Consider the following 26,396-nt stretch of genomic DNA (forward strand, 5'->3'; position numbering starts at 1 on the left):
GGAGAAGAACCGGGTCCCGAGGGCGAAGGCTGGGCAGTCCAGAGAGCATCCTTATCACCCCCGTGGAGCCCAACTCAGAACTGGGAAAGGCTGTCCCTCGAGAGAAGCCCGAAACTTTAGGCAGAGTGTGAGCTGGTTTCGGAGGAACCCGAGGGTGGGGTAGGGTGTGTGCGCATTCTCAGGACCGCTGCTGTAGGACAAACCAGAGCATCTTGAGGGACTTACTCCTCGCTAAGGCGGGCGGCCCTGAGACCCCCCGAGGAGCTGCGAAGGGAAGCCACGGAAGAATTAGGGCGCTAATCCCCGAGGCTAGCACTTGCCTGAGGGGTGGAGGGAGGGTCGTGGTGAGGCAGAGCTAGCATTGAGGCCAAGTGACAAAAGAGAGGAGGTCCGAGCACAGAGGGAATGGCAGGGGTTCGAAGCACCGGAATGCCAAGTCTGGGGTCCGAGGAAGGACCCGGGGTTGGGTAGAAACTGAGGGGAGGGAAGAAGCATCGGCAACCGGAGCAGGTGAGAAGTCCTGGCCGGGGGCGATCTGTGGTGCGCACTGCCTGCCTACAGCGCTGAGGGTGTGCATAAGAGATGTAAAGCACCAGGGCTTTGGTCTGCGCTGTTGCTTGATCTCAGAAGTTGCAGAAGTTGATGGGTGAGGAGCAAGTCATCCCAGGGCCACCTAGGGAGGAGAGGAGCTGAAATCGATGCAGACAGACTGCATCGGGCACGGGCGGAGGAACTGGTCCCCCCCCCCCCCGCCCACCCATCCAAACACTTTTTGACTGTACAAGAGCTTTGGTTACCCCAGCTGCAAACCAAAGAGCCAGCCGGGCGAAATAGACATTGATTGCTTCTAAGCTGAGCCAGGGCGGGCTGCGCCAAGGTGGGAGGCACGCCGGAGGGGGGTAGAGCGGGGAGGGAACCAGGTCCGAAGGGTGGACGCGGGGTGGCGTCTGATGCTCCATAAAGGGGCCGCGCTCTCCACCACGCGGGCAGCAGCCACCAGCTGTGAACACCGGCGAGATGACGGTCGTGTGCCACCAGGGCCTGGTGCTAGCAGGTAGCGCCGCTTTGGCTACCATGGGGACCCTGATCCTGTACTCAGGGACACCCGGCAGGTACGGGAAACACAGCCAGAGCCTGTCGTCGAGAGTTCCCCTCCTGCCAGCACGCGTCGCCTGGTTCCTGCAGGAGCTTCCCTCCTTCGTCGTGTCAGTAGGGATGCTCGCTTGGCAGCCCCGCTCCCTCTTCGGACAGCCCGGGAACCTGCTGCTGGGTCTCTTCTCCTCACATTACTTCCACAGGTTAGCGTTTTCTCTGCAGAGCGCAGTGCCCTGCTGGGCTCCAGCGCATGAACGAACGTCGACGGGCAGCGTGCTCAGTGGGGAAGAGCTCGGAGTGAGGCGGGTTTGGAGTGCCGGGTGAACCCCAGCTTCAGGCTGGACTCCCCAGAGTGGGGACGCAACTCGGCGGCTCCGAACCTTCCCGCGGCAGCGCTGGAGAGGAGGTGGCAGAGGCGAGAGTGGGTTGGGGGAGCTGGGGAACTCAGGTTGGGCAGGAGTTAGTGGCCAGGGCGCTTCCCTCTCCAACCATGCACCTTGCCAAATGCCTGCTCAGTCTCTAGACTTCATCTTTTTGTTACGGGGCCAGGTTAGATTGGTTCAGGGATTTTGGGAGGCGATATCTCTGGAACTCTCCGAAGTTCTTCTATCAGTTTAGTCTTTGAATGATTGAAGAGGAAGGCAGAGTCCAACCTGGACTTCATAGATGAGAACAGGATACGATGGGGTTTCTGCTTAGCCCTCACCCCAGAGAAGCTGCGCTCATTGCCTTCCCAGGTCCTCCAGGACTTAAAAGGTGAGCGAGTCAAATATGGCTAATGGAGAGCGCAAATGTTCTAAATGAATTCGGAGTTCAGAATTTTGCCTTTCTTGTGTGGGAGGAGAGACAGGAAGGCGATCAAGAGTGACACAGTCCAGGGACTGTGTGGCCTCCAACAGACTACCAGGGGAAGGGGGCGGGCTACCGAAGCGCCTGCTACGCCCATTTACATCTGCTGTCTTCACTGTAAACTTGTGAGACGCCCTGTTCAGTCAAAGAAACCGAGGCTGAGGAAGGTTATGTAACAGAAGGAAGGCGACACAGAAGGTGGCTGGCAGAGTCCCCATGAATACCTTCCGTTCAAGCCTCCCCCTCCCCCCACCGCCCTCCTTTCCTTCGCCCCGCCCCCGCCCCCACCTTTAAAAACAGGTAGATACTCCACGCAGGTAAATAGCAGTAAAGGCTGCTCTGAGCTGAGATTTCTTCAGGTCAGGAGATCGAATCAATTTAGATAAGAAGTTAGATTAAAAAATAAGTCTCTGGGAGCCTAAGACAGGATTTCCTCTCAAGGAACACCTCATTTCCAGGAAAGGAGGGGCCAGACATACAAATTTCAACCTATCCTTTCTTAACTCCCCGGGAGTCTTCTTTATTGGTCAAGATTTGGTAATCATGCAGTGTTAACGGTTAATCATTTAAATGTTAATCATTTAAAAAAGGTAAGTATTGGCAAGTAGTAATACATGAATATTTGTCCAATAAACCAAGAGCCTGTTGTGGACAAGATCCCAGGGTAATTATCACTTAATTTTATATAGATGTACAGAAAGAAGGATGTTGGGTGCGGGAGATAAAAGACAAGCGTTTGCTTTTACTTGTTTGGGAATAGATATTTGGCAAGAAAATATAATTGTATGGACATTTATTATCTTCAAGTTTACTACTGTCAACATCAATGCCCCCTCCCCACTTTTTTTTTTTTTTTTTTTTTTTTTGAGTCAGAGTTTTATTACGTAGTCCTGACTCCTGACTGGCCTGGAACTCACAAAGAAGATTACCCCTGTCTCTGCCTCTTGAGTGCTGACATTAAAGGCACGTGCCACCGTAGCCTGGCTATAAACAGTATTTTTATGAGGCCATTTCATATAGAAAAATGATGAATGTTTTCTGGCAATCCTATAAACATAGTTTTTAGATTTTTTTTTAAAACCTCAAAGGCATTTTGTGCAACAAAATATAACGAGTGCCCTTTAAAAGAAACGAGGAAGTAATTGCCCATAAAACAAATATGTACGTGTTGTCCATCATCTTCAGAGAAACTTTAAATGTGTTAGTATAAAGTTTGGGGATTGAATCTGTCTGAGAGAAATGTGTCCTCCCCCCCACCGAAAACACAGCTCTGAGTTCCTTGTCTCTAAGTCACCAGGATATGATATCTGTGGACCTTTCCACCCATGTTTCAGCTCTTCCTTTGAGACCCCTGAACACTTCCTGTGCTTTTGTTTGTGGGTACTTTCTAGATGTTAGACTCTGCGCCAAAAACTCCACATGATGTAGATACTAATTCTTACACCAACTGGCTAGGCAGGGATGATGACCACCTCCATTTTGCCGATGAGAAGTTGAAACAAACAGCAGACTGTGTTCAGTAAGTTGCCCCGTCACACAGCAGTTTGACAACTCTAAGTTTGGGCAGTTTGGATTCCCATATCAGGTCTGGCCACAGTGATAGGCTGCTCATAACTTGTTCTTGCTTTTTAAAAGCCATAGGCGTAACACTATTATTGTTTTAGTCACACAAGATAATTCATGTTTGCTAAAGCAAAAACTGGAATTTAAAAGAATAGAAATATACTTTCAATATGTATGTTATTCATGTATAACATGTCTGTCATTCTTTATATGTGTTAACAGGTTTTCACACATGCTTCTTATATCGAATATATGATTTTTTTTCTACCTGATTAACATTTTGAGGCTTTCAAAAATTAATGTGTGTGTGTGTGTGTGTGTGTGTGTGTGTGTGTGTGTGTGTGTCTTGCAATGCATACTCCAGGCTACTTGGGCCAAGAACTTGTGAGCAATTCTGTCTCTGCCTCCATCTTAAGGTGGGGGTTCTGGATTATAGATACTACTACATTGGCCTTTTATGTGGGTTCTCAAGATCCAGACTCAGGGTGTCAGGCTGTGGTGCAAGCATTTTTACCTACTGACCCATCTGCGAGGTCTGCTAACATTTAATTAACATTATTGCACACTCTTATAACATACCTTCTCAGTGGCTGCTTTGGATTTAACCTCATGTAAAAGCTATCTACTCACTGATAGTTGTGCAATTAATTTGACTTTTTTTTTTATAGATAGGTTAGGTGAAAAGGTAGTGTGCATTTTTCTTTCTTTCTTTTTTTTTGGTATCTAAATCCATTTCAGAAGCTAGCTTAGTCATGGGGCACTTGCTTAGAATTCGTGTAGTTCTGAATTCAAATCCCAGTGCTGAAAAAAAAAAAAAAAGAGAGAAAAAGAATAAGAATTTCAGAAGTGATTATAATGCTGTGAACATCCTTTAGGTTCCTGGTACAAGTATTCCTGGAGGATTTAGGATTCATTGGCTTGAAAACATGAATAATTAAGTAAGCAGCATCAGGTTGTCTTGCTACAACAGAGGATAAGATGGGGGGGGGCTAGTTATTAGGAAGGATGAAAGGCACAGGTTTGGCCCAAATTCTTTTGCCAAGTGTCCATTGCAGACTGTTCATTGCAGAAGCTCTTCATTCTATGGGGTGGTCGTTAAAGCTCAGTCTGCTTCCCTTTGCACAAGGATAACACACTAGAGAATATGTTCCATAAGGTCAAGCCGTTCTTTTCTCTTGTATCATTCCTTTACACCCTGTGCTCTCGGAGCACAGTGTTAGTATACAGCTAGCACTCAACTAAGATTTTTTGACAATAGGCACGAGCTCGACCGTCAACAGCAGACGGCGTTGTGGGAATGCTGGCAATCCCTTAGGAATCATTATCACTGATGTTGCATGGCCGGGTCGACTCATAACCACTGTCCTTTTTTTCAGAGTCTATTGTGGTGAATGTTTAGCCAAATGGAAATGACTGCTGTGTAAGCATGCTGCCTAACCCTACTACCAAGCTGATTGTAAGCAGAGCTATCCTCTCACCTCCTGCTGACCTCCACTCCAGCCCTGGAATGGCTGTTTGTCCAAATTCTTTTTTTTGATATTCTCTGTCCCAAGAAAACATTTGTTCACCTACATTGTAACATCAGTGTACTTAAGTACCTGTCATAGATGGTATCTTTTTAAAGATTTGCAAGTGACCTCAATAATAATAAAGAGACTTAAAAAAAAAAAAAAACCATTTTCCCCTCAAAAGGTTAGGAGGAGCTGGATATGGTAGTGCATGCCTTTAAGCTTAGCATTTGAGAGACAGAAGCAGGAAGATTTATGTGTGTTTGAGACCATCATGGTCTGGTCTTCATGGTGAGTTTCAGGCCAGCCAGGGCTGCAGATGCAGACTCCTGTCCTAAAAAACAAAACAAAATGACAAAAACCAAAAATCCAAACCAAACCAAAATGAAAACAGGCATTGGGCTGTGAGATTCACATATTGGAGTCTTTGGGATTCTAAGAGATGCTAAACTATTTCCCAATCAGCTAAGTAAGAGGATGGCTTTAATAAACATCTTTTGCTATCTCCACTGACTCTCCAGCAGCACAAATTCTTCTTTATCATTTGAGATTCAGGCTAGGCATAATTTCCTGCAAGAAGCCATGACTACACCACTGTACTCAGTGACCCTATTCTGATGCCATGCCTCAGTTTCCCAAAGGCCCTTTGCACATGGGTTAAAATTGAGTTTAAGAAGACTCTATCCAATTTTCAGAACTCCCTTCCTCTCCTTTCCAACTTCTCCTTTTTGCAGAAGCCATGCACCAGAGGTTGAGCTGGTGAATAGCAAAATGAGGTTCTGACCTAAGTCCTCCTGGCCCCTGTCGGCGGGTCAGTTGTCATCCTGGAGGTGCAGATGTCTCAGATATTCAGGAACGGGATCACTAAGGCTCACTGAGACAATTCACTGGCTGAGAATTAACCAGTGATGATTAATGTCTACACTGGTGACAATGGGCAGATCTCTGTTCTTCCAGATTAATCACGAGATAAGCAACATACTTGTGGTTATGTGTTGAGGACATTCATAATATGTAGTTTTTACCTACTAACATTCATTGAAAGAATTTTTAGAATGAGAGTCAGCAGACTTTTTTTTTTTTAAAGACAGAATGTTAAGGTAATCGACACCTGACCTCACTATTTTCCTGCCTCAGCTTCTTGAGTGCTACAATTACTGGTGTGTGCCACCACTCCTGGCCACAGCCAACTTGAGAGTCAGATCATAACTATTTTTTAGGTTTTGCAGCCATTTGGTCTCTTTGTTGCAATCAATGGCCCCCTGGTTGGGATGTAGCCCAAAGCAGCAGTGGTAGATATTATGTAAGCAAATGAGTGTGTGCGCTTGTGTCCCAATAAAACTCGGTTTACAAAAACAGGTAGTGGTCCAGATTGGCCTTGGGGCAACAGTTTAGCAACCCTTAAGAAAACAGTGAGTGACACAGGCGTGCATTCAGTGCCCTGGTAATTCTATAGTAAAGTTTGGTTAAATTCTACAGCAAACCATCGGGTGTGCTTTAGAAAGCGAATGCTGTATTTATTTAGAGACTTGGTAGTAAACATCGCATCCTGAGGATTCCCAGGCTCCTGGCCCTTTATGTGAATGCCTGCAGGAGAGAGCACTCATTTTCCTTTTAAAAGGGATGACGTCATAAGCACATTGGAAGGAATAGATAGTTGTTTACCAAGACGTAAACACGCCCCGACTGGTTCACTTTTACACACAGCAGAAAGGGCCAGCTCCTTGTTCGTGTTAAAGCTAACTTAGATCACTGAAGCAGAACAAGCAAAAACAAGCAAACAGGGTTCCAGATGTGTGGCGAGGTGATGGGCACCAAGTCACGTGACGAAGGAGGGGAGGGTGGGGTTTGAACTCCTGATCTTTACCAGAGTCTTGAATGTCCCTAGGCATGCCAAGTCTTATGGGAGACAAAATGAACTACTCTGCTGGGTGCTTGCCTCCAGGGGAAAAGCATGTAAGAGCCACCAGTGCATGCTTGGCACCCTTTCTGGGTGGAAACGTGGGTGGTAGCATGTCAGTATGAAAGAGGTGGAAAATGTGAACAGAGGGGGGAGGGTCCGAGGGGGACGCAGTTATGTTCCTGACACACATTGAGAGCCCCGGGACCTGTCTGTGTTTGAGTGTACATGGGACGGGGCAGATTGTGGGTGGGTTTTGAAGGGATCCCCAGACAGCTCCAATATTGCCTCCCTGAAAGAACGGGGAATTGATAGAGACAGATCACCACACTTCCTACTGGCAAAGCTGGTTTAGGAGAAAAGGAGAAAATCGGAATCACGTGGGTCTTCTAACACCGTAGCTTCAACCATGGCTGGGCAACTAGGGGTTTGGCCTGGTCATGTTTGCTCTGAGAAGACAGGAGGGCTGAACTGTGCACACCTTGAGAGATCCTGTTCTCACACTGGCTAACTGAGTAATTCACCTTTCCTCCCATGGGAGGAATGGGCCAGGGCCAAGGACAGTTGGAGAGGGAAACGTGAATTTTTTTCCTTTCCTTCCTTCCTTCCTTCCTTTCTTCCTCCCTCCCTCTCTTTCCTCTTCCTCTTCTTCTTCTTCTTCTTCTTCTTCTTCTTCTTCTTCTTCTTCTTCTCTTCCTCCTCCTCTTCCTCCTCCTCTTCCTCCTCCTTTTTATTACACGGAATACACCAGTTTTCTATCTTAGGAGTTTTGCCAAGATGTGGCAACTTGCTTCTGGAACATGGGATAGTTTCCACCCTGTTGTTGATTCTGTAGATCAATGAGGGGGGACCTCAAGCCTGACTTAAGTTGTTTCAGAAGTTTCTGTCCTTAACCTAGAAGCCTCTAATGAACCTCAGCCCAACACAGGAGCTCTAAAATTTAAAAACCTCTGAATTGGGGCCAACAGTTCAATTTGCCTTCCATTTGATTATGGAAGCAGGGAGAAGGGGGAGGGGAAGCCAATATTTATTGGGATCTGGCTGTTCCGGGCATTATGTTAATGATTACATGGGTCATCTCATCTTGTTCTGGCTTGTGCTATTCTTCAGTAAGTACATGTAGCACTGTGGTGGGCGAGTGGAGTGGAGTGGCTGTGGGAAGGCAAGTCCTTGAGCTGCTCCCCAAACGGTGGTCCATCTCCGGATTTGTGGGTGGAAATGTAATACTCTGTCATGAAAGGGGGCCCCATCTGGTGACTCCTGGCTTAGAACCATCCTGCCCTCTATACACTCTGTTTTGGACTGTCTCCCCACTTTTTAATTCTAAACATCATCTGTATCTACCGACTGATCCTATTACCAAAGCCTCAAGTCAAGCTCTGGGCCATTTTTAAAATTCTTCCATTATATTTGATCCAGGTTGCCCAGGCTGACTCTTCATTACAAAACGGGGTACTTTGAACAAAGCAGGGTACTTTTTTCTTCTATGAACCATCTGAAGATCCTTTTCGGTAGAAAGCCTCTGCCTCTCCGCTTCTCTCATTTTCTTTTAACAACTTGGATGACTGAGCTTCCGCGCTTTCAGCCTCGCCTGTTCTGTGCCCCGTCTCCCGGGGAGGTTCCTTTACCTGCCTAAAGTTACAGATGGAGTGGACAAATCTAAATAGCAGTCTATTCAGTTGTCTTCTTTTTAAAAAAATAATTTAGTTTTATTTTATGGGCATTGGTGTCAGATCTCAGAATTACAGACAGTTGTGCGCTGCTGTGTGGGGTGCTGGGAACTAAACCTGGGTCCTCTGGGAGAGCAAGCAGTCTGTGCTCTTAACTGCTGAGCCATCTCTCCAGTCCCTCAATTGTCTTCTTATTAAATTTTAAGGTTATTTATTTATTTTGAACACAAAAATTTTGTCAGGTAGGCACTTAGCAAATATTTCTCTCTCAACTTGTAGTTTTTTCTTTTTCTTTAATTCTTTATCTTCTGAAAAGCAGGGTGTAGTGGGTACCTATGTCACCTATGACCTTGAAGTACCAGCCCCTAGGGTGTGGCCTTGGGGCTAGCTTAAGACCTGAGTGGTTCATAGGCCTCGTTCTTCTCTCCCTTGTGGACTTGGACAGCGTGGACTGACTTAGGCCACAGAAGAGCATGGGAGTGACCATCAGCCTTCCAGGGCTCTTCAATGATTTTGCCTTATCTTGTTTAGCGGGTTGTTCTCAATTTATAGCCTAATAAACTCCCTAATCCTCCTTAAGCAGACTCCCATGGATTTCTTGCTATACAGGGACATTTAATTTAGCTGCTCTAGCCTTCCCATTTATCCATCCATGTTCGTTGTCTTAGTTAAGAAGCCTTTGCCTAACCTTCGGTCAAAAGGATACTCTCTTGGACTTCTAGAAGATGTACAGTTTTGAGTTTTGTATTTAGGCCTATGATTCACTTTGAGCTACTGCTATCTGTAGCATTAGACTGTGAATCAAAAGTCCTTCTGCCTATGGGCAGTCAGTTGTTCCAGTGCTACTTATTAAAAATACATTCTTCTCCTCTAGTAATTGACTTTATACCTTACATTTTTTAAATGGAAAAATTACACAGATACATATTTTACCCAAGAAAATAGCTGAATGCCCAATAAGAACATGAAAAGATTCTCATCATGAGCTAGCTAGAAAAATAAGAATTAAATTATGGATATCATTAGGATTCTACTAAGTGAACTAAAAGAGTATGTAGCCATATGTAGCTTTCATACATTGCTGACTGAAATGTAAAATGGTAAGTTCTTTGGAAAATATTTTGACAGTGTTGAAAAAGTTAAACACTGAAAAGGGTTTAAGAAGTGTTTACACACTCTTGGTTCATGACATTTGGTTTCTAGTTAGTCTCTGCCCCAGTAAAAGCACATATTTGTAGAATGACTTGGGTGGGGATGTTTGCAGTAGCTCTTTTGATGGTAGGTCCAAACTGGAAATAATACAAATGTTGATCAATAGGTGAAAGTAATAAACTGTGGTATAAATATATAATGAACCATTACTAAGAAATAAAATCAGTGGAATGTTGGCACATGTTATAGTATGAAAAAAGGATAAAATAATTCTGGGAAAAAGGAATCAAGCCAAAAAGAATTCATGCTTTATTATTCCATTTCTTTTTTTGTTTGTTTGTTTTTTGAGACAGGGTTTCTCTGTGTAGTTTTGGATCTTTCTCTGTAGACCAGGCTGGCCTTGGACTCACAGAGATCCACTTGTCTCTGCCTCCCGAATGCTGGGATTAAAAGTGTGCACCACCACCTCCTGGCTTCTTATTCCATTTCTAGAAGGTCCAAATAGCATATGGTGCCCTAAGTGATACCCTGCGGTTTGCTGAAGGTACAGAGGACATGAAGGATCTCTTGGTGGTGATGGCTGTGTTTGATGTGATGCAGTGTCATGGATATGCACACACCTAAAACATCAGATTGTATACTTTAAGAGGGTTCATTCAGTTTTGTATTAAATATACCTGAATTAGTCCTTAAAAATACATTTGAACGTGTCACTGAAAATTATTCAAGTTTTCTATAAAAATAATATGGTAATGTTTAATGGGATTGGAAAAGCAATTCACTTTTGGGGGTGCAAAGAGTGAGAGGGAGAGAGAGAGAGAGAGAGAGAGAGAGAGAGAGAGAGAGAGAGAGAGGGAGAGGGAGAAAGAGAGAGAGAGAGAGAGAGAGAGAGAGAGAGAGAGAGAGAGAGAGAGAGGGAGAGAGAGAGAGAACCTAAATTCTGAACTCAAGGAAAATGTTCAAAGGAGATTCCCCCCCCCAAAAAAAATGTTACATAGATACAGGGCTACTAGTAAAAAAAAAAAAAATCTGCTCTGTAACACGAGTCTTAAAAGTTCTCATTAAATAAGAAACCCAGAGCCAGGTATTGGAGTGAAAGCTGAAAGATCAGAGGGCAAGCAGCCACGTCTTATCTCTAGGAAATCCTCAGCTTCAAGAGAGTGAGTTCCTATCTCCTCATGCCTTATGTACCTTTCTGTGTCCTGCCATATTACTTCCTGGGATTAAAGGCCTGTGTCTTTCCCAAGCAAAGACATGAGATCTCAAGTCCTGGGATTAAAGGTGTGTGTGCCAACACTGTTTGACCTCTCTGCCTAACCTAGTGGCTGTTCTGTTCTCTGACCCCCAGATAAGTTTATTGGGATGCACAATATATCAACCACACTGGTCACTTCTACAACCAGGACTATGGTGATATTTTATTTTGTACTAAAATGTTATTTGTATGTCAATAAATAAAGTTGCTCGGGGGTCAGAGCTATTAGCAAGCCATAGGAAAGCTGGGCGGTGGTGGCACACACCTTTAATCCCAGCACTTGGTAGGCAGAGCTAGGTAGATCTCTGTGTGTTCAGGGATACAGCCAGCATTGGAGACACATGCCTTTAATCTCAATACCAACCATAGAAAACCTGGAGGTCTGTACAGACAGGCAGTGACAAGGCAGTCATGTGGTTGGGTTTACAACCAATGAGAAGGCAGAACCGAAAGTCTTTATAAAGACTTTAACACAGGAAGTAGCTCTCTTTCGGAGAGGTAGGACCACCGCAGGAGGAAGGGTAAGGTTTTAGCTCTTAGCTCTGACCTTTCGGCTTTTTTCTTTGCATTGGTTCTGTGTTTCTTATTTAATAAGATGGTTGGTTACTTCTACACAGGACCAGTCATAATCATGCTAGCTAGGTTTTGTCAATTTGATACAAACTAGAGTCACCTGGGAAGAAGCATCCTCAACTGAGGAACTGCCTCCATCAGACTGGTCTGTGGGGCCTTTTCTGATGGTTATGATAAATGACACTGACCATAGCTGGTTACTACGTGGAAAGGTCATGGTCACGACAGAACCCAATGCTAGTTTTAGAGCTTTATTAGGAGGGGAAGGGGAGGAAGAAAGAGCAGATCCAGGCCTGGGGGGAGGGAGCAGAGCAGAGAGCAGAGAGTGAACAGAGAGCGAACAGAGAGAGAGAGAGAGAGAGAGGTCTGGCTTTAAGGTGCGTACGTAGCCCCCAGTACCCCCTGATGACATAAGATGCAAGACCCCAAATTGCGCATGTGCCAGAGTGAGGGCAGGATCCTAACATTTTCCTAATGGTTACCTGATGCAAGAGGGCCCAGCCCACTGGGGGCAATGCCATCCCTAGGCAGGACAGGCCTGGACTGCCAAAGAAATGTAGCTGAGTAAGCCAGAGCAAGCGGGCCTGTAAGCAGCATCCCTTCATGGTTTTCTGTTTCAGGCCCCTGCCTTGAGTTCACGCCTTGGCTTCCCTCGATGGACTGTAAACTATAAGCCAAATAGACCTTTCCCCTCCCAACCGCAGTTTTCAAGCATAGAAGTTAGAATTTTTAGAAAATCTTTTATGTCTTGGCTTAATTATAAGAATACATGGAATGTAGTTATAATAGCCATTTTAATGTCTGTCTGCTTTTCTAATGTCCATGCCATTTAATTTTTAGTTTTCTATCTTTCTCAGTGTGTGCATGTGTGTGTGGAAGTCAGGGGACAACCTGTGGGAGTGGTTTCTTTCTTCCACCTTATGGGTCCCAGGGATGGGACCCAGGTCACAGGCTTGGTGGCAAGTGCTTTAACTCACTGAGCCTCTTAGTGGCTCTTCTATGCCATTTTTTAAATCACTTTGCTGATAATTATTCCAGTTATGGGCAATATTTCCCCACATTTTTGCATGCATTAGATGGTCAGAAATTGTAGCTCCTTAAAGCCAGATGGGATGGTACGTTACCATCGTCCTACCACTTGGGATACTGAAGCAGGAGGATTATGGGTTTGACCCAACAACAAAAGAAGAATTACAGTGTTGAGGTTAGGAATCCTTACATTTCTGTAAATATTCTTGATCTTCCTTCTAGGATGCAGCAAAGTTATTTGGAAACAATTTAATCCTTTCAGGTCTTGATTGCATGTGTTGTGTGTAGTTCCGGAAGAGTGCTGGTCCTGGTAGGGTTGATTAATCTTCTCTAAAATAAGGTCTTTATGAGTATTCTACCAGTGTCTCATGGATCATGCGTGTTCTATCTGGCTGGTGAACATGGACCCTATTCCTGGTCACATGTAAGTGCTGGGTACTGTTCTTAGTCTTTGGGTGATTCTTTTCTTACACAAATTCACTAGTTAGCATCACTGAATACTTGAAGAAGACCCTCTTCAGCACTCTGTGTCTCTCTCTTCAGTACTCCGTAATGAGCATTACACATGTCTCAATCTCATGACTCAAGAATCCTGTAGCTTTATCTTAGAATCCCTCTTCCTTGGACTTCAGCCTAGAAATATCTCAAGACAGCAGTATAGGTTAGTTACAAGGTTCATATGTTTTGTTCCTTGTTTCTCAGAGATCCCTGTATGTGATGGTTAGTGTTGTCAACTAAAAAAGATGGAGGATCACTTGGGAGATGGGCCATGATCATGTCAGTGGAGGGTTATCTCGATTACCTTCATTGAGATGGGAAGACCTGCTCCTGGTTGGTAGCACTATTCCTTAGGCAGGGGACTCTGGACTGTATAAGTGAAGAAAATAATCTGAACACTAGCATGCATATATTTATTCCTAACTGTCACTGTGGCTTCCTTGCTCTAATGCATTGTGATCTGGAACCCAGAGCTCAGAAAACTCCTCCCCATTAAGGTGCTTTTGAGAAAGTATTTTATCACAGGAGCAGGAAAAGAATTGAAGACACCATCTTTCATTTTCTTTCTTTCTTTTTTTTTTTTTTTTAAAAAAAAAACTGTTCTTTTTTAAAGATTTATTTATTTATTATGTAAACAGAAGAGGGTGTCAGGTCTCATTACAGATGGTTGTGAGCCACCATGTGGTTGCTGGGAATTGAACTCAGGGCCTCTGAAGAGCAGTTGGTGCTCTTAACCTCAGAGCCATCTCTCCAGCCCCGTCTTTCATTTTCTAATGTAAATTGTTTCATATAATTTGTCTTGCGTATTTCCAGGTTGAATGATAAATCCAGTTCCCATTACTCCAAATTTATTGGAAGCAGAAGTATCTCCAATGGGATTTATAATTCATCTTTGCTAATTTGACTATTTTCAGTACTAGCTCATTTGTGGGTTTGTGTGGTCTCTGCTTATACTCATGACATATCTAAGCCCGTTGTTTATATTTCCTCTTTCTTTCTTTCTTTCTTTCTTTCTTTCTTTCTTTCTTTCTTTCTTTCCTTTCTCTTCCTTCCTTCCTGTAGCCATGACTGTCCTGGAACTTTCTCTGTAGACCAGGCTGGCCTTGAACTCAGAGATCCACCTGCTTCTGCCTCCTGAGTGCTAGTATTAAAGGCATGTGCCACCACTGCCCAGCTATTGTTCTTATTTCTAAATTGAGTGTCAGTTTTTCCCAGGGTATCTATTATGTTCCATTGTAATCCTCTTCTTTCTCTTAAAAAAATTGTGTGTGTGTGTGTGTGTGTGTGTGTGTGTGTGTGTGTGTGTGTGTATGCACCATATCCACAAGATGGCAGCAGATCTTCTGGAGCTGGAGTTACAGGCAGTCATGAGCCACCTGATGTGGGTGTGGGGAACCCATATTGAGTCTCTGGAAGAACAGCAAGTGCTTTCCACCATTAAGAAATCTCTCCAGCCCCTTAATTCTATTTCTTCATCCATTCTCACACTTGATGTGCCAGGGCCTTTGAGCCCTAATTTGTGTGTTTCTAAACTTGTGGGAGGCTACAGATGATGGAAGATTGATGACTTCCTTTCCATGAGTCCTGTACCTCATGTTGCTGTGGGTGGCAATGAGATTACAGGGCCCCAGAGCAGGGAATATAGAACGAGAGATACTAGCAACGCTGATGACAGACAGGCCCGAAACTTTCACTCAACGAAGCCATAGAAATTTCAATATGCTTTTCCTTATTCTTTTTTTGTCCAAGTAAACAATGGAATGGAGATCGATGTATAAAGTAGCTACACAGAGGTGGGTCCATCTCTGAAGGGTGTGCCCTTTATTAGGGCAACTGAACCCTGGGATATTTCTTTTTTTGTAGTTTTCTTTTTTTTCTTTTTCTTTTTTTTGGTTTTTCGAGACAGGGTTTCTCTGTGTAGCTTTGCGCCTCTCCTGGAACTCACTTGGTAGCCCAGGCTGGCCTCGAACTCACAGATATTCGCCTGGCTCTGCCTCCCGAGTGCTGGGATTAAAGGTGTGCGCCACCACCGCCCGGCTTGTAGTTTTCTTATTGGTGTTTTCAGTGTGTATGTTGGCAAGCTTCAAAGAAAAATGAGACAAAAATCTTGGCAAACACATTGGAGTTTGTTTTATGTTGGCCGTCTACTGTTGGTCATGGGGCCTGGCCTTAAGTGTGGTTTATATACCCACTGAGTACCCACTGAGACTCCCTTGGAGAGACTAATTTTTCCTTGGTGAGCCGTTTTCAGTTGGAGATAGCATCTTGGTTAGGGGTGGGAGCTCACATCTATTTTCCCATCTCAGCACTGGGATCCTGTCTGGTTTGGACCTGTGAAGTCCCTATGCATGCACATGGAAGTTCATATGTCTGTCAGTCCTGTTGTGTCTGGAAGACACCGTTTCCTTGGTATCATTCATCCCCCTTGGTTCTTACAATCTTTCGGCCTCTTCTTCCACATAGGAACTGTACATTTTAGTGTAAAGAAACAAGTAATAAGCGACCTAGTACACTGTATTGCTGCCTTGCAAACAGAGCCGTTAGAAATGCAAAGTGGGCTCATGAGGGCACTGTGGGAGGGGCTCGAGGATCCTGTTTTGTACAGGATGGTCGGGGAGGCTGATGTCTGAGTACACTCAACAACAACAAACAGAAAACATGGTGTGACTAAGCCCCGGGGATGCTTGAGTGACATTAGGTCTGAGATGGCGTAGGCTGGCCTTGCTTGGGTAAAGCAGAGACGCCAGAGCAGCTGGAGGGAGGTGGACAGGGGAAAAGATGGGAGATGAGGTTGCAGATGTCATTAGGGAGCCCAGCCTAGTGAATCTGGACTCTCGAAGGAAATCCTAAGAATTCATGCTTTTCTTTAGCCACAAGAGGGACTTGGGTTTTAGGGGAAGTAGTGTGATCCAGCTTAGGGCTTAACTGGGTCTGCCACATGGAGATTAAACCACAGTGGAAGGAGTTCAGGGGAGTCTTAGTGTTCAGGAGAGTCTTAGTGGTGACGTGAACTCAAAGTAGTGGAGTGGGTGAGATACGGCTGCATTCTAGTCTTAAGGTTCTAAGATGCTGATAACAGAATTTGCTAATAAACTTACCTGAAGGGGAGGGATGTAGGGGGAGAGGGTGGGAGAGATATTTTTCGACTGGAATTGGGATACTAAACTAGGAATTTCCTGGGATGAGGAAGCCTTGAGGAGGTGCAGGTTTGAGGAGGGTGGGGCATCCTGAGTCTTCTTTGGGTAGGTTAAAACTGAACTCTCCATGATATTCATGGCAGGAAACATCTAGCAGGGAGCTGCCTATGAGTAGTCAATGAGTCTGAGTGATTGATTGGGTGGATGACTGTCTTAGTTGACTTTACGCTTCTAGGACAGCACCACACACTGGACGCTTTGTAATGAGTGTGAATTTTAGCCCTCACAGTTCTGAAGGCTGGGGGACTCAGTACCAAGGTGTTGGCATCTGGTGATGGCTTTCTTGTAGTGTTTTCACGTGTTGCAGCTTAGAAAGGCAAGAACAAGCAGCTACTCCCATAAACCCTTCAGTAGAGGACTCTGTCCATTCACTAGGGTAGAGCCCTGCAGACCTACACACCTCCCCAAAGACCTCACCTTCCAGTTCTGTTTCATGGAGGAGACTAAGGGTGAAACACAATCAGACCATAATGACACTGTTTAATATTTGAGATGTCATCACATTGATAGAGATGGTTGATGGAGTAGAAAAAGGTCCTGAGACCTGGGACATCAATATTTGGAGGACAAAGGATTGCGGAGAAACCCACAAAGGAAAATCAGGACAAATCAATGAAGTAGAAGAACCAAGGGAGTGTGGTGTGCTTGCTGGAACTGTCTCCACGAGGCAGGAGTGACTAATTTGTCCAGCCCGAAGAGAGCTGAAAATCTGATCTTGGTCTGGAAATGTGGTGCCGGGTGACCATGCCAAGACGTGTTTTTATGGGGAAGGAGGTAAATAGAGGAGAGAACACTATAGAAATGGCAAATGTGGACTGCTCTTCAGAGGAGTTTTGTTGTAAAAGAAACCAGGGGAATGGGACAGTGAATGAAAGAGGACACAGGGTCACTGCATAGAACAGCTAAGTATAATACACGGAAGCTTTGGACGTATTTGCAGAATCTGAATTTATTTTGATTGACAATGAAGTCAAGAATTTCATATAGCAGAGAGTCTTCAATTGTCTTGATAATCTTAGCAATAGCACTTATATTTGAAGAAGATTTAGTTAAATATGAGTTGGTCGACACAAGATGTGTTATTTCTCAGCTTCTTCCTTTGGGTTTAATTTGGAGCTGCAATTCCAGTTAACCCTTTCCAATGAGAGTGTCCCCCCGCCCACCCCCAACTGAACAGTTACTTAACAATGACAGAAAGCTGTATGTTTACAGAATACTTAGCCTCCATCTGAGTGAACATAAAAGAATTCAAATTTACATTAGAAGTGTAGGAAGGAATTAAAGAGACGTGGTCCCATACCATCGAAATAGCCATAGAGTATAGGAGGGCATAGCATGCTGTCTTAGTTTCTTCTGTTGTTATGATAAAACTACTCAGGCTGGAGAGATGGCTCAGTGACTAACAGCACTCACAGGCTGTCCTTCAGAGGACCTGGGTTCAATTCCCAGCACCCACATGGCAGCTCACAACCACATACAACTCCACCTGTAGGAAATCTAATGCCTTCTTCTGGCCTCTGTGGGCACTGCACGCATATGCTGCACATAACTACATATATACATACATACACAAACCCATATAAAATAATAATAAAAGTTTCAGATAGGCTGGAGAGATGGCTCAGTGGTTAAGAGCACTGGCTGCTCTTCCAAATGAACCCAGGTTCAATTCCACATGGTAGCTCACAACTGTCTGTAACTCCAGTTCCAGAGGATCCAACACCCTCACACAGACATACATGCAGGCAAAATACTGGTATGCAAGAAATAAAAATAAATAACATTTGAAAAAAAAGTTTCAGATAAAGTACTCTGACAAAGTAATTTAAGGGAGAAGGGGCCACTTTATTCTGTCTCATAGTTCCGGGGTACAGTCCATCACAGTTGGGATGTCAGGATGGCAGGAACCTGAAGTATCTGGTCACATCACACACACTATCAAGAAGCTGAGATTAGTAAGTAAGTGCACTCATGCTAATGCCCAGCTCGCTTCCTCTATAGTCTGTACAGACTTTGTATAGTCTGGGATTCTCAGCTCAGGGAATGGTCCTGACCACAATTAAGATGGACCTTCCCACATCTATTAGCGTCATCAAGATAGTTTCTCAGAGGCAGGTCAAAGGACCATCTCCCAGGGGGATTCTAGATTCTTGCCAGGCTGACAAACAACCTAAACCATCACGAACCTGAAGGGGGAACTTGCCTTGACTCTCTGGTATCGATTTGCAGTCTCGTGAGCCAGCTCCTTCTCTTCTCTACATTGTTTTGATCTTTTCTTCTATACCAAGCTATGTATTATTTCGAATTGCTTCCAGTTTCCCGAAGCAAAGTCGTTTGTATCCTAAGAGCTTTATTTGTTCCCCAGGACTTCTGGCTTGCCACCCATTCTCTGGAGTTACCAAATTTCTTTTCCTTTTCCCACTGGGAGAACTAGTGCGCTACATTTTCCAGTTTCCCCTATGGCTGTGTGGGGGGAAAAATGAATGAGGATAGGAATAATATATGCCACATTCACCCCGAAGCTTGATTCTCAATAAACTTACAGAGTCTTCCACAGTCTCTTGTTTTTGCTCGTCTACATGCCTGAGACCCCACCCCCCCCAAGAGCCTGAACCCTGAATGGCTGCACACCCAAGCATCACTGCTGTACACCAACTGTGCTGTGCTGTGAACAACAAAGGAACTCCTAGGTCTCACACTTCTGGCACTTTGTTACTGTAGACAACCTGCCCTGACATGTCCCTTTGGCTAGGAAGCAATGATTATTGATTTAGGAGGCCATAAGGGTTGGGTTGGATACATGGTTCACTTTGGAGGCATCATGAGCTGGGTGTTTGGACTCATTTGGTCTCATTTTGGGGACACTGTTGACACCAACAAGACTATACTGTTAGGAGGCAAACAGTTAATTTTTTAAAACGACTTGCTCTTGGCCTTCTAGACCCTTTTCATCTGAGAGCTTAACCTACCTTGAATTTAATCTACCTTTAGGCCCCTGAAGGTCTCAAGAATGGGAATCTGGAGAGAAATGAGTGCTCAGCAGTGATCTTGTGTTTCTTGAATCATTTTTCTCCTTGCATCATTGTATTTAATTTTCGTGATAATCCTATGGTTACGATTAGCCTCAGCTTACAGACAAGATGCTTGCCCAAGATCTGTCATAGAGAAGTAGAATCTGTCAAGCCAGGTTTTTACTCTGCCCAGGAGGAAAGGTCCCTGCCTGAGTCCACTGGACTTGTAGACATACTCTGGTGTTAGAGCTGAAGTCTCCTTTTATTTCTTTTGCATTTTGTAGGACATGAGGTGGTGATTTTTATTCATGGAAATGAGTGTGCTCACTGTTGAGATTGAACAGATAGGGGGCTCCATAGGGGACATTGGGACCTGCATCTGAATGTAATATTGGGGATTAGGGAGTCAGGAGGAGCCTGTAGTTTTAAGAGAGGTGATACTGGTAATGGACCCTTTCTTCTTCTGCATCTCTGAAAACAAGAGAATTCAAGGTCCTATGTATGATCCAGCATATGTCTAGGAGACTGGATCATGAAGTGGGAAGGTCCAGAAAGGCAGAGAAGCCTCTGTGTTCCCTCCCAGGGTTGGTGGTGTTTGCCAAGAGCACCAAGACATAAGAAGTGTGGGCTGTGAGACCACCTGGCTGTTTAAGTCCATAAATTTGACTTGGATATAAAGCAACATGTGTGTACATCCTTTTGTCAATCATGCTACTGTTTAAATGACTATCTGCATAGATTATTTGAATGGTTTTTGTGGTGCTAGAGATAGAGCCCAATGCCTTGAGCATGCTAAGCAAGCATTTCATTACTGTACTACATGCTTACATGACCAAGTGTGACCTCACAGTGATGCTTAGATGACTGTGTTTGACCTTGCAGCCATCTTGGGAGGTTATAGGGAAGAAATAAGACCCCGTTTCTAGGTAAGGCAAAACTGGTCCAAGTTTTCTTACTCCAAACCCACTGCTTTGGTTAGGATTGCTGATGAGATCTAAGGGCAGGCTTCCAGGCTTTGAAGCTAGAAGTCGTATCTAAAGTGCAACTGTGATTTCTGTCATAGTCTCTAGACCTTGTTTGCTCCTTATTGTCTGCAGATGGTCAGAGGAAAGCATAAGGATTCTGTCCTTAATTACGTCACCATCCTGCGATGGCATCCCAGCCTAAAAAGAGGGTGGGCCCTCTGTACGCCCCTCTTCTCTTTCTGCTCTCTCCTTCCGTCTGTCCTCTCTCTCTCACCCTTCCCAATAAAGCTCTAAAAAGGTAACCATGGCTTATGATTCTTCCGATCAGCACTCTCCTCTGCCGGCATGGCTGCTGCGGGTGGCGGCCAGCCACAAGCAGCACCGATTTAACCAACAGAAAGGGGTGTGTGTGTGTGTGTGTGTGTGTGTGTGTGTGTGTGTATGTGTGTGCACATGCATGCATGCGTATGTGAGTGCAAGCGTGTGTGTGTGTGTGTGTGTGTGTGTGAGTGAATATGAAATTTACAAAGCCAAGTAACAGTTGTCTTAGTTCATCTTCTGTTACTATAACAAAATACCTGAGACTCAGTCATGTATAAAAGATAGAAGTTTCTTTAGATTACAGTGCTAGGGCCTGGGAAATTCAAGAGCATGATACTGGCATCTGTGTCATGTGTTTGAAATTGCACCCCTCAGATTCATATGTTGATGGTGTTTTGGAGATGGAACCTGGTGAGGGCATCCTTTCTGCACTATAACATGGCAGAGAGGTATCACAGCAGGACAGGACACATGTACCAGAAAGGGCTACTTTTACAACATACTTACTCTTTCAGCATCCTGTTAACCCACGAGTAGATTAATCACACCCCCTAGGTTCCACCTCCAAAGCACCATCAACATAAGAACCTGAGGGATGCAGTTTCCAACACATGAAATCCAGCTCCAATGCCTGAGCTTTTCAGACACGTTTCTGGTTCTGTGATGAATGTGGCTCACATGTCCTTTAAAGAGAGTCACTATAAGCTCAAGCACCTGGATGTTTGAAGAAGTAAACATGTCATTAGGCCTTGTTTGATGTAACAGGTCTCAGTCTTACTTAACTGCAGTGATGAGCATATCACACATTCACATATAACAGTATGTTTTAGCTTTTGAAAACATCAATTCAGGAGTAATCAAGTTTAGCGTAGGTAACTGAACCTAGCAAAAGACCTATATTTGTTTAATTTAATTGAACTTTATTTTATGTGTATATGGTTTATGTATGTGCACAGGTGCCTGTGGGTGTGTGCATGCAGAGACCTCATGAGTGTTTTGCTTGTGTGTATGTCTGTACATCATGTATGTGACTGGTGCCCACAGAGATCAGAAGAGAGCATTGGATTTCCTGGAACTGGAGTTATGGTTTGCTGTGGGTGCTGGGAATTGAAATCAGGTCTTCTGCAAGAGCAACAAGTACTCTTAATCCCTAAGCAATCTCCCTAGGCCCTTATTGTATTTTGTGAATCAGGGTCTCTCACTGAACCTGGAGCTCCTCAATGTGGCTAGAAACCCTAGCCAGTGCCCCCAGGGATCCTCCTGTCTTCAAGGCCACAGCATAGAGGCTGCAGATGTGTGCTCTTGCAGCTGGCTCTTATGTGGGTGTGAGGGAACGAAACCCAGGTTTTCATGCTTGTGTGGCAAATACCAACCATCTCCTCAGACCTAGAAAACCTAGATCTTGCTGTTACTCCATCAATTGAATCTATAATTATTGGCATATTATTTTTAACCATGGGCTCTAGCTTTCCCATGTATAAAATTACGGGAATTTGATCTGAAGATTTGCCTCTGAAAATCCATCACTCTATCTCGTTGGCCTTAAACCCAGTGTGAAATCCTAGATACACTGAATGTGTGTTGTGGCCCTAACTCCGTAACCAGGCCTCACCTGCTCATCTTTTCAAACGAATGTGTTGAATATCATCATTATCTCTTCTGCCACATTTCTGGTACTGAAACATTTTCCCAATTGGGAAAAAAAAATTAAATGTAACCTTGATGGGCCAGAAAGATGCACGCAAAAGCACTAGCTGTGAAAGCCTGAGGACCTGAGTTGGATCTTAGACCCCAGGAAAAGGTGGAAGGAGGAAACTGAGTCTACAAGTTGTGTTCTAACCACCATGTATGGTGCCATGCACCTGCTTTTCTCCCACATCATACACAGACAGACAGACAGACAGACAGACAGACAGACAGACAGACACACACACACACACACACACACACACACAGATATAGACATAAACACACAAATAAGTGAAAAGAAAAGTCCTAACAGATGTGGTCCATTTCCTCCCTGCGTGACATCTTGAGTCTAGTCACTCATTTCTTCTCGAACTTCCAGGTCAAAACCATCTACTGTTTATTCTAACTAGTGCACTCTTTAGTGTATTTTTCATAGATTGTATTGTCATGTAGTTCCCTTTTAACCGACATTTCCTGCCTTGAAGAAAACGTTTCTCAGAGGATACTTTGGGGCTTATTTAAAGTTGTTCTGTTGTGGTAACTCCACTTTATCAGTACATGCTGTTCAGTATTTACTCAGGACATTTGCATTTTCCATACTGTTGGCTATTGCTTTAGTTGTTGTGCTCCTAGGAGTTGCCTTGGTCATTTCTCCCGAGGAATGTCTTTGTCATGTGAGCTAGGCTAGGGATAAAGAGCAGGCTCCAGTCAGTGACCTCCTGTGAACTTAAGAAACAGGAGAAGAGCTGGAGAGATGACTCAGTTAAAACCACTGAGTCATCTCTCCAGAGGTCCTGAGTTCAGTTCCCAGCCACCACATGGTGGTTCACAACCATCTATAATGAGATCTGGTGCCCTCTTCTGGCCTGTAGGCGTATATACATGCAGACAGAACACTGTATACACTATAATAAATCTTAAAGGAAAAAAAAAAAAGAAACAGGAGAAATGAGACTGCAGGTGAAAGCCACAAGTATTGCAAAACAGTGATCAGTGATCCTCAGTGCTCCCCAGAGCCGATGTCTTCCGGGCATCAGGCAGGTGTGCAGCTCTGGGGAGGGGAGAATGTAGATCCCAACATGCTAGCTATGGAAATGCAGAGGGCCGGAAGAATGGATGTCTGAGGCTGGCCAGTTAGTATGTGTCTGTTTTTATTACTGCTTTTCTAGCGGGGCTCTGGTATGCTTTTGATGAGACTACGCAGATCCCAGGTGACTTGAGCTGTTCTCCACATCAGTGGCTGTGGTCCCTAGGACTTCTCTTCAAGGAAGAGGGGAAGGGTTAACAAGAGCATCATTGAAAAGCCCTGTGCTATATCCTGACACTGCTGGGTCTCCTGCAGGGGCTTCTCGTGGGTTTTACACATCTGCCATTTCTCCAGGGTTGAATTTAAGAGCAAGGGAGGAACTAGCTTGTGCTGATTACCTTCTTGTGTGAGGTCCCTATAATAAGGGATGGCATTGGCCTCCCTCATGATCCTGTCCAAAATGATTTCTCCGATTCTTTTGTGCTTAGTAGCTCTTTTAAAACAAGTCATGGGAAGATGACAGTCTGTGGGCGATTCTGGAGTCCCTTGAATGACAGCTTTCCTAATTGTAGCATTGACTTGCTGCTGTTCAGCTGGGAAGAAAAGCTTTTGCTCATCAGTTGAAGATGACAAGTGTAAGAAGGGAGGGGCATGGCATGTAGGATAAATGCTTAATTGTCCCTCTAGTTACATTTTATCAGAGTAAGAATCTAATGTAATAGTCACCTCTCGCAGTGACAAAGCTCTAAACATTTTTAATGAACCAGTATGGACTCATGGAACTTTATCCAATATTCACAATCGTCTACAGCCATTATTCTTTTCCACACCCTGTTCATCACAAGTTTGGCTGGTGGAGCAGTTGGTATCTATAACTGGGGCAACCTCCTATCTCCCTATTCCTCTTCAATTGTTCCTTTACTTTCCAACTCAATAAAACACCCCGGACATACCTTCTACCCTCCCCACCTTGATGTCTGATTAGCTATTTCTCCATGATGCCCTAGCTCCCTCAGGGGAGTGGTATGGGTGGATGAAGGCCTGGCTGCGTATTGCTGATCTTTACTCTCAGACCTCGGAGAGTGCCGTTTTTCTGAACTCCCCATCCATATTGATATTTCCAACTACAACTTTCCCCTTCTGAGCATTGCAAAACTCCTGTGCACATCTCGTTCCCTAACTTTTCCCTTTAAACGTTTATATGGTTTATCTTTACTCTTCCTGTCATCAGGGTACCAAAGCTATCAAAATACTAAAAGGCATTAACTCTCCTCTAAATCACTCAGCATTATGTCAGGTGGCGTATAGACAGACCCTTTGAGCAGAGCTTTGCAGGGAGCCACTAGCCAGATGGAGTAACAGCTTCTCTTTGGGAATGAGACTATGAAAGAGCCCCACTCCTTCCTATTCTCGCCAGCACTTGGAACATGGGCTATTAGTTTTGAAGTTGCAGAGGGCAGGAGCGTGGTAAATGAGCCTAGGGTAAGTTAGCGTCTCAGGGTGTGTTGTCATTGATGAAATTCAGCCTGTTCTTTGCAGAGTCCTGTGGGTTGCTGTAAGTTTTTAGTGAATACCCAAATTGCTGAAAAAGAATTGGTTTGAGTATATATATATATATATATATATATATATATATATATATATATATATATACCTACACTAAACTTGACTACTCCACTATTTTGTGGAGCCAATTTTTACCTTGATTTTGATGGGGATGAGAATTCTTCGAGCCTTCCCTCTGCCTTCATCAACAGCTAGATGGGGTTAGTGCCTACCTTTCAATGTAAGTAAACGTAAGTAAAATGAGGTACCAAATGGTAGCTCCTATGCATTTTTTTTTTTTTTTGGTTTTTCGAGACAGGGTTTCTCTGTGTAGCTTTGTGCCTTTCCTGGAACTCACTTGGTAGTCCAGGCTGGCCTTGAACTCACAGAGATCCACCTGGCTCTGCCTCCCGAGTGCTGGGATGAAAGGCGTGCACCACCACCGCCCGGCACTCCTATGCATTTTTAATGTCATAAGACAAACAAATAAACCTCCCCAAAACCACCCCCCCAAAAAAACCCAAACCCCAAACCTAAAAACCAAAAAAAAAACCCCAGAAAAAATCATTGTTCTCGAATTAGATAGTAATTGTCCAATCAATGCATGTTTTTGTGTACCCTGTGCTAGATTAATAAGTGCATGCCACCATGGCAGGCAAAAACAAAACAAAACACAAAAAAAACAAAAAAAAACAAAAACAAAAACAAAACAAAACAGATTGTGGGATCAAACTCAGGTCCTCACGCTTGCAAGTCAAACACTTTACTGACTGGGCTGAATTGAAGGGGAACGCGTTTGTAATAATGAATTTGATGTGGTTACATGCTTGGGCTATTTCATGGTTTGACCCCTCTTCTCCTTCCCCTCCCCTCCCCTTCCCGTCAATAAAGACTCTTAATCACCCTCTTCTTCCATCCTAGAACATTTATTTACTCCTTGCTCACCAGAGGGAGGCCTTTCCCCGTGTTAATGTTTCTGAGAGCCGTCGCCTTCTGTGTAGGAAACGGATTTCTTCAAGCCCACTATCTGATTTACTGTGCAGAATACCCTCAGGAGTGGTACACAGATGTCCGGTTTAGCTTGGGTAAGTGAATCTGACCGGCTCCCCTCCCTTCCCAGCTAGCACCAGCCCCACGGTGTCCACAGTTACATTGTCTCTTCTCATCCTCCAGCAGCCTCTTCACCAACTCTTTTCCCACTCAGGACCCTCCTCTGGTCTTCTCCCCGGGAGGGAGCCGGGGAGAACACTTAAATACATGTCGTGCCGCCTCCCATCTCAAGACGGTCCAGTAGATTTCTACCGCTCCGATGATACAAACAGGTTCCCCTGCCTATAAAACCCAAATGTTTTGGGTCGTTCTGACTTAGCAGTTCTTCCTGCCCCCTTTCACCCCGTGTTTTCTGGGCTAGCCCCAGAAGCCTTGCTGCTGGGATTCAAAGAGTCAAACCTGTTTTGTCCCAGCGCTTCTGTCCAGGACATTCCCCCTTCCGATTGGTGTGGCTCACTGAGCTTCAAGGCTTGTGGCTCACTGAGCTTCAATGCTTGTG

The 26,396-nt window shown here is 44.5% G+C and overlaps 1 protein-coding gene across 2 annotated transcripts in view; it reads left to right on the forward strand.

The window, feature by feature from the left end:
- The first annotated feature begins 953 nt into the window (after nucleotides 1-953).
- Srd5a2 (steroid 5 alpha-reductase 2) overlaps nucleotides 954-26,396 on the forward strand; it is a 41,482-nt gene continuing 16,039 nt past the window's right edge. Inside the window, exons 1-2 of one of the 2 annotated variants that reach the window (XM_059248556.1) lie at nucleotides 954-1,298; nucleotides 25,769-25,932. In XM_059248556.1, the coding sequence (XP_059104539.1) occupies nucleotides 1,018-1,298; nucleotides 25,769-25,932 (445 nt within the window). In that variant the 5' untranslated portion in view covers nucleotides 954-1,017. The remainder of the gene's footprint in view (nucleotides 1,299-25,768; nucleotides 25,933-26,396) is intronic. The other variant, XM_059248555.1, reaches the window with a different exon arrangement.

The sequence above is a fragment of the Peromyscus eremicus genome, chromosome 22, assembly GCF_949786415.1.
Source record: "Peromyscus eremicus chromosome 22, PerEre_H2_v1, whole genome shotgun sequence".
Classification (NCBI taxonomy): Eukaryota; Metazoa; Chordata; class Mammalia; order Rodentia; family Cricetidae; genus Peromyscus; species Peromyscus eremicus.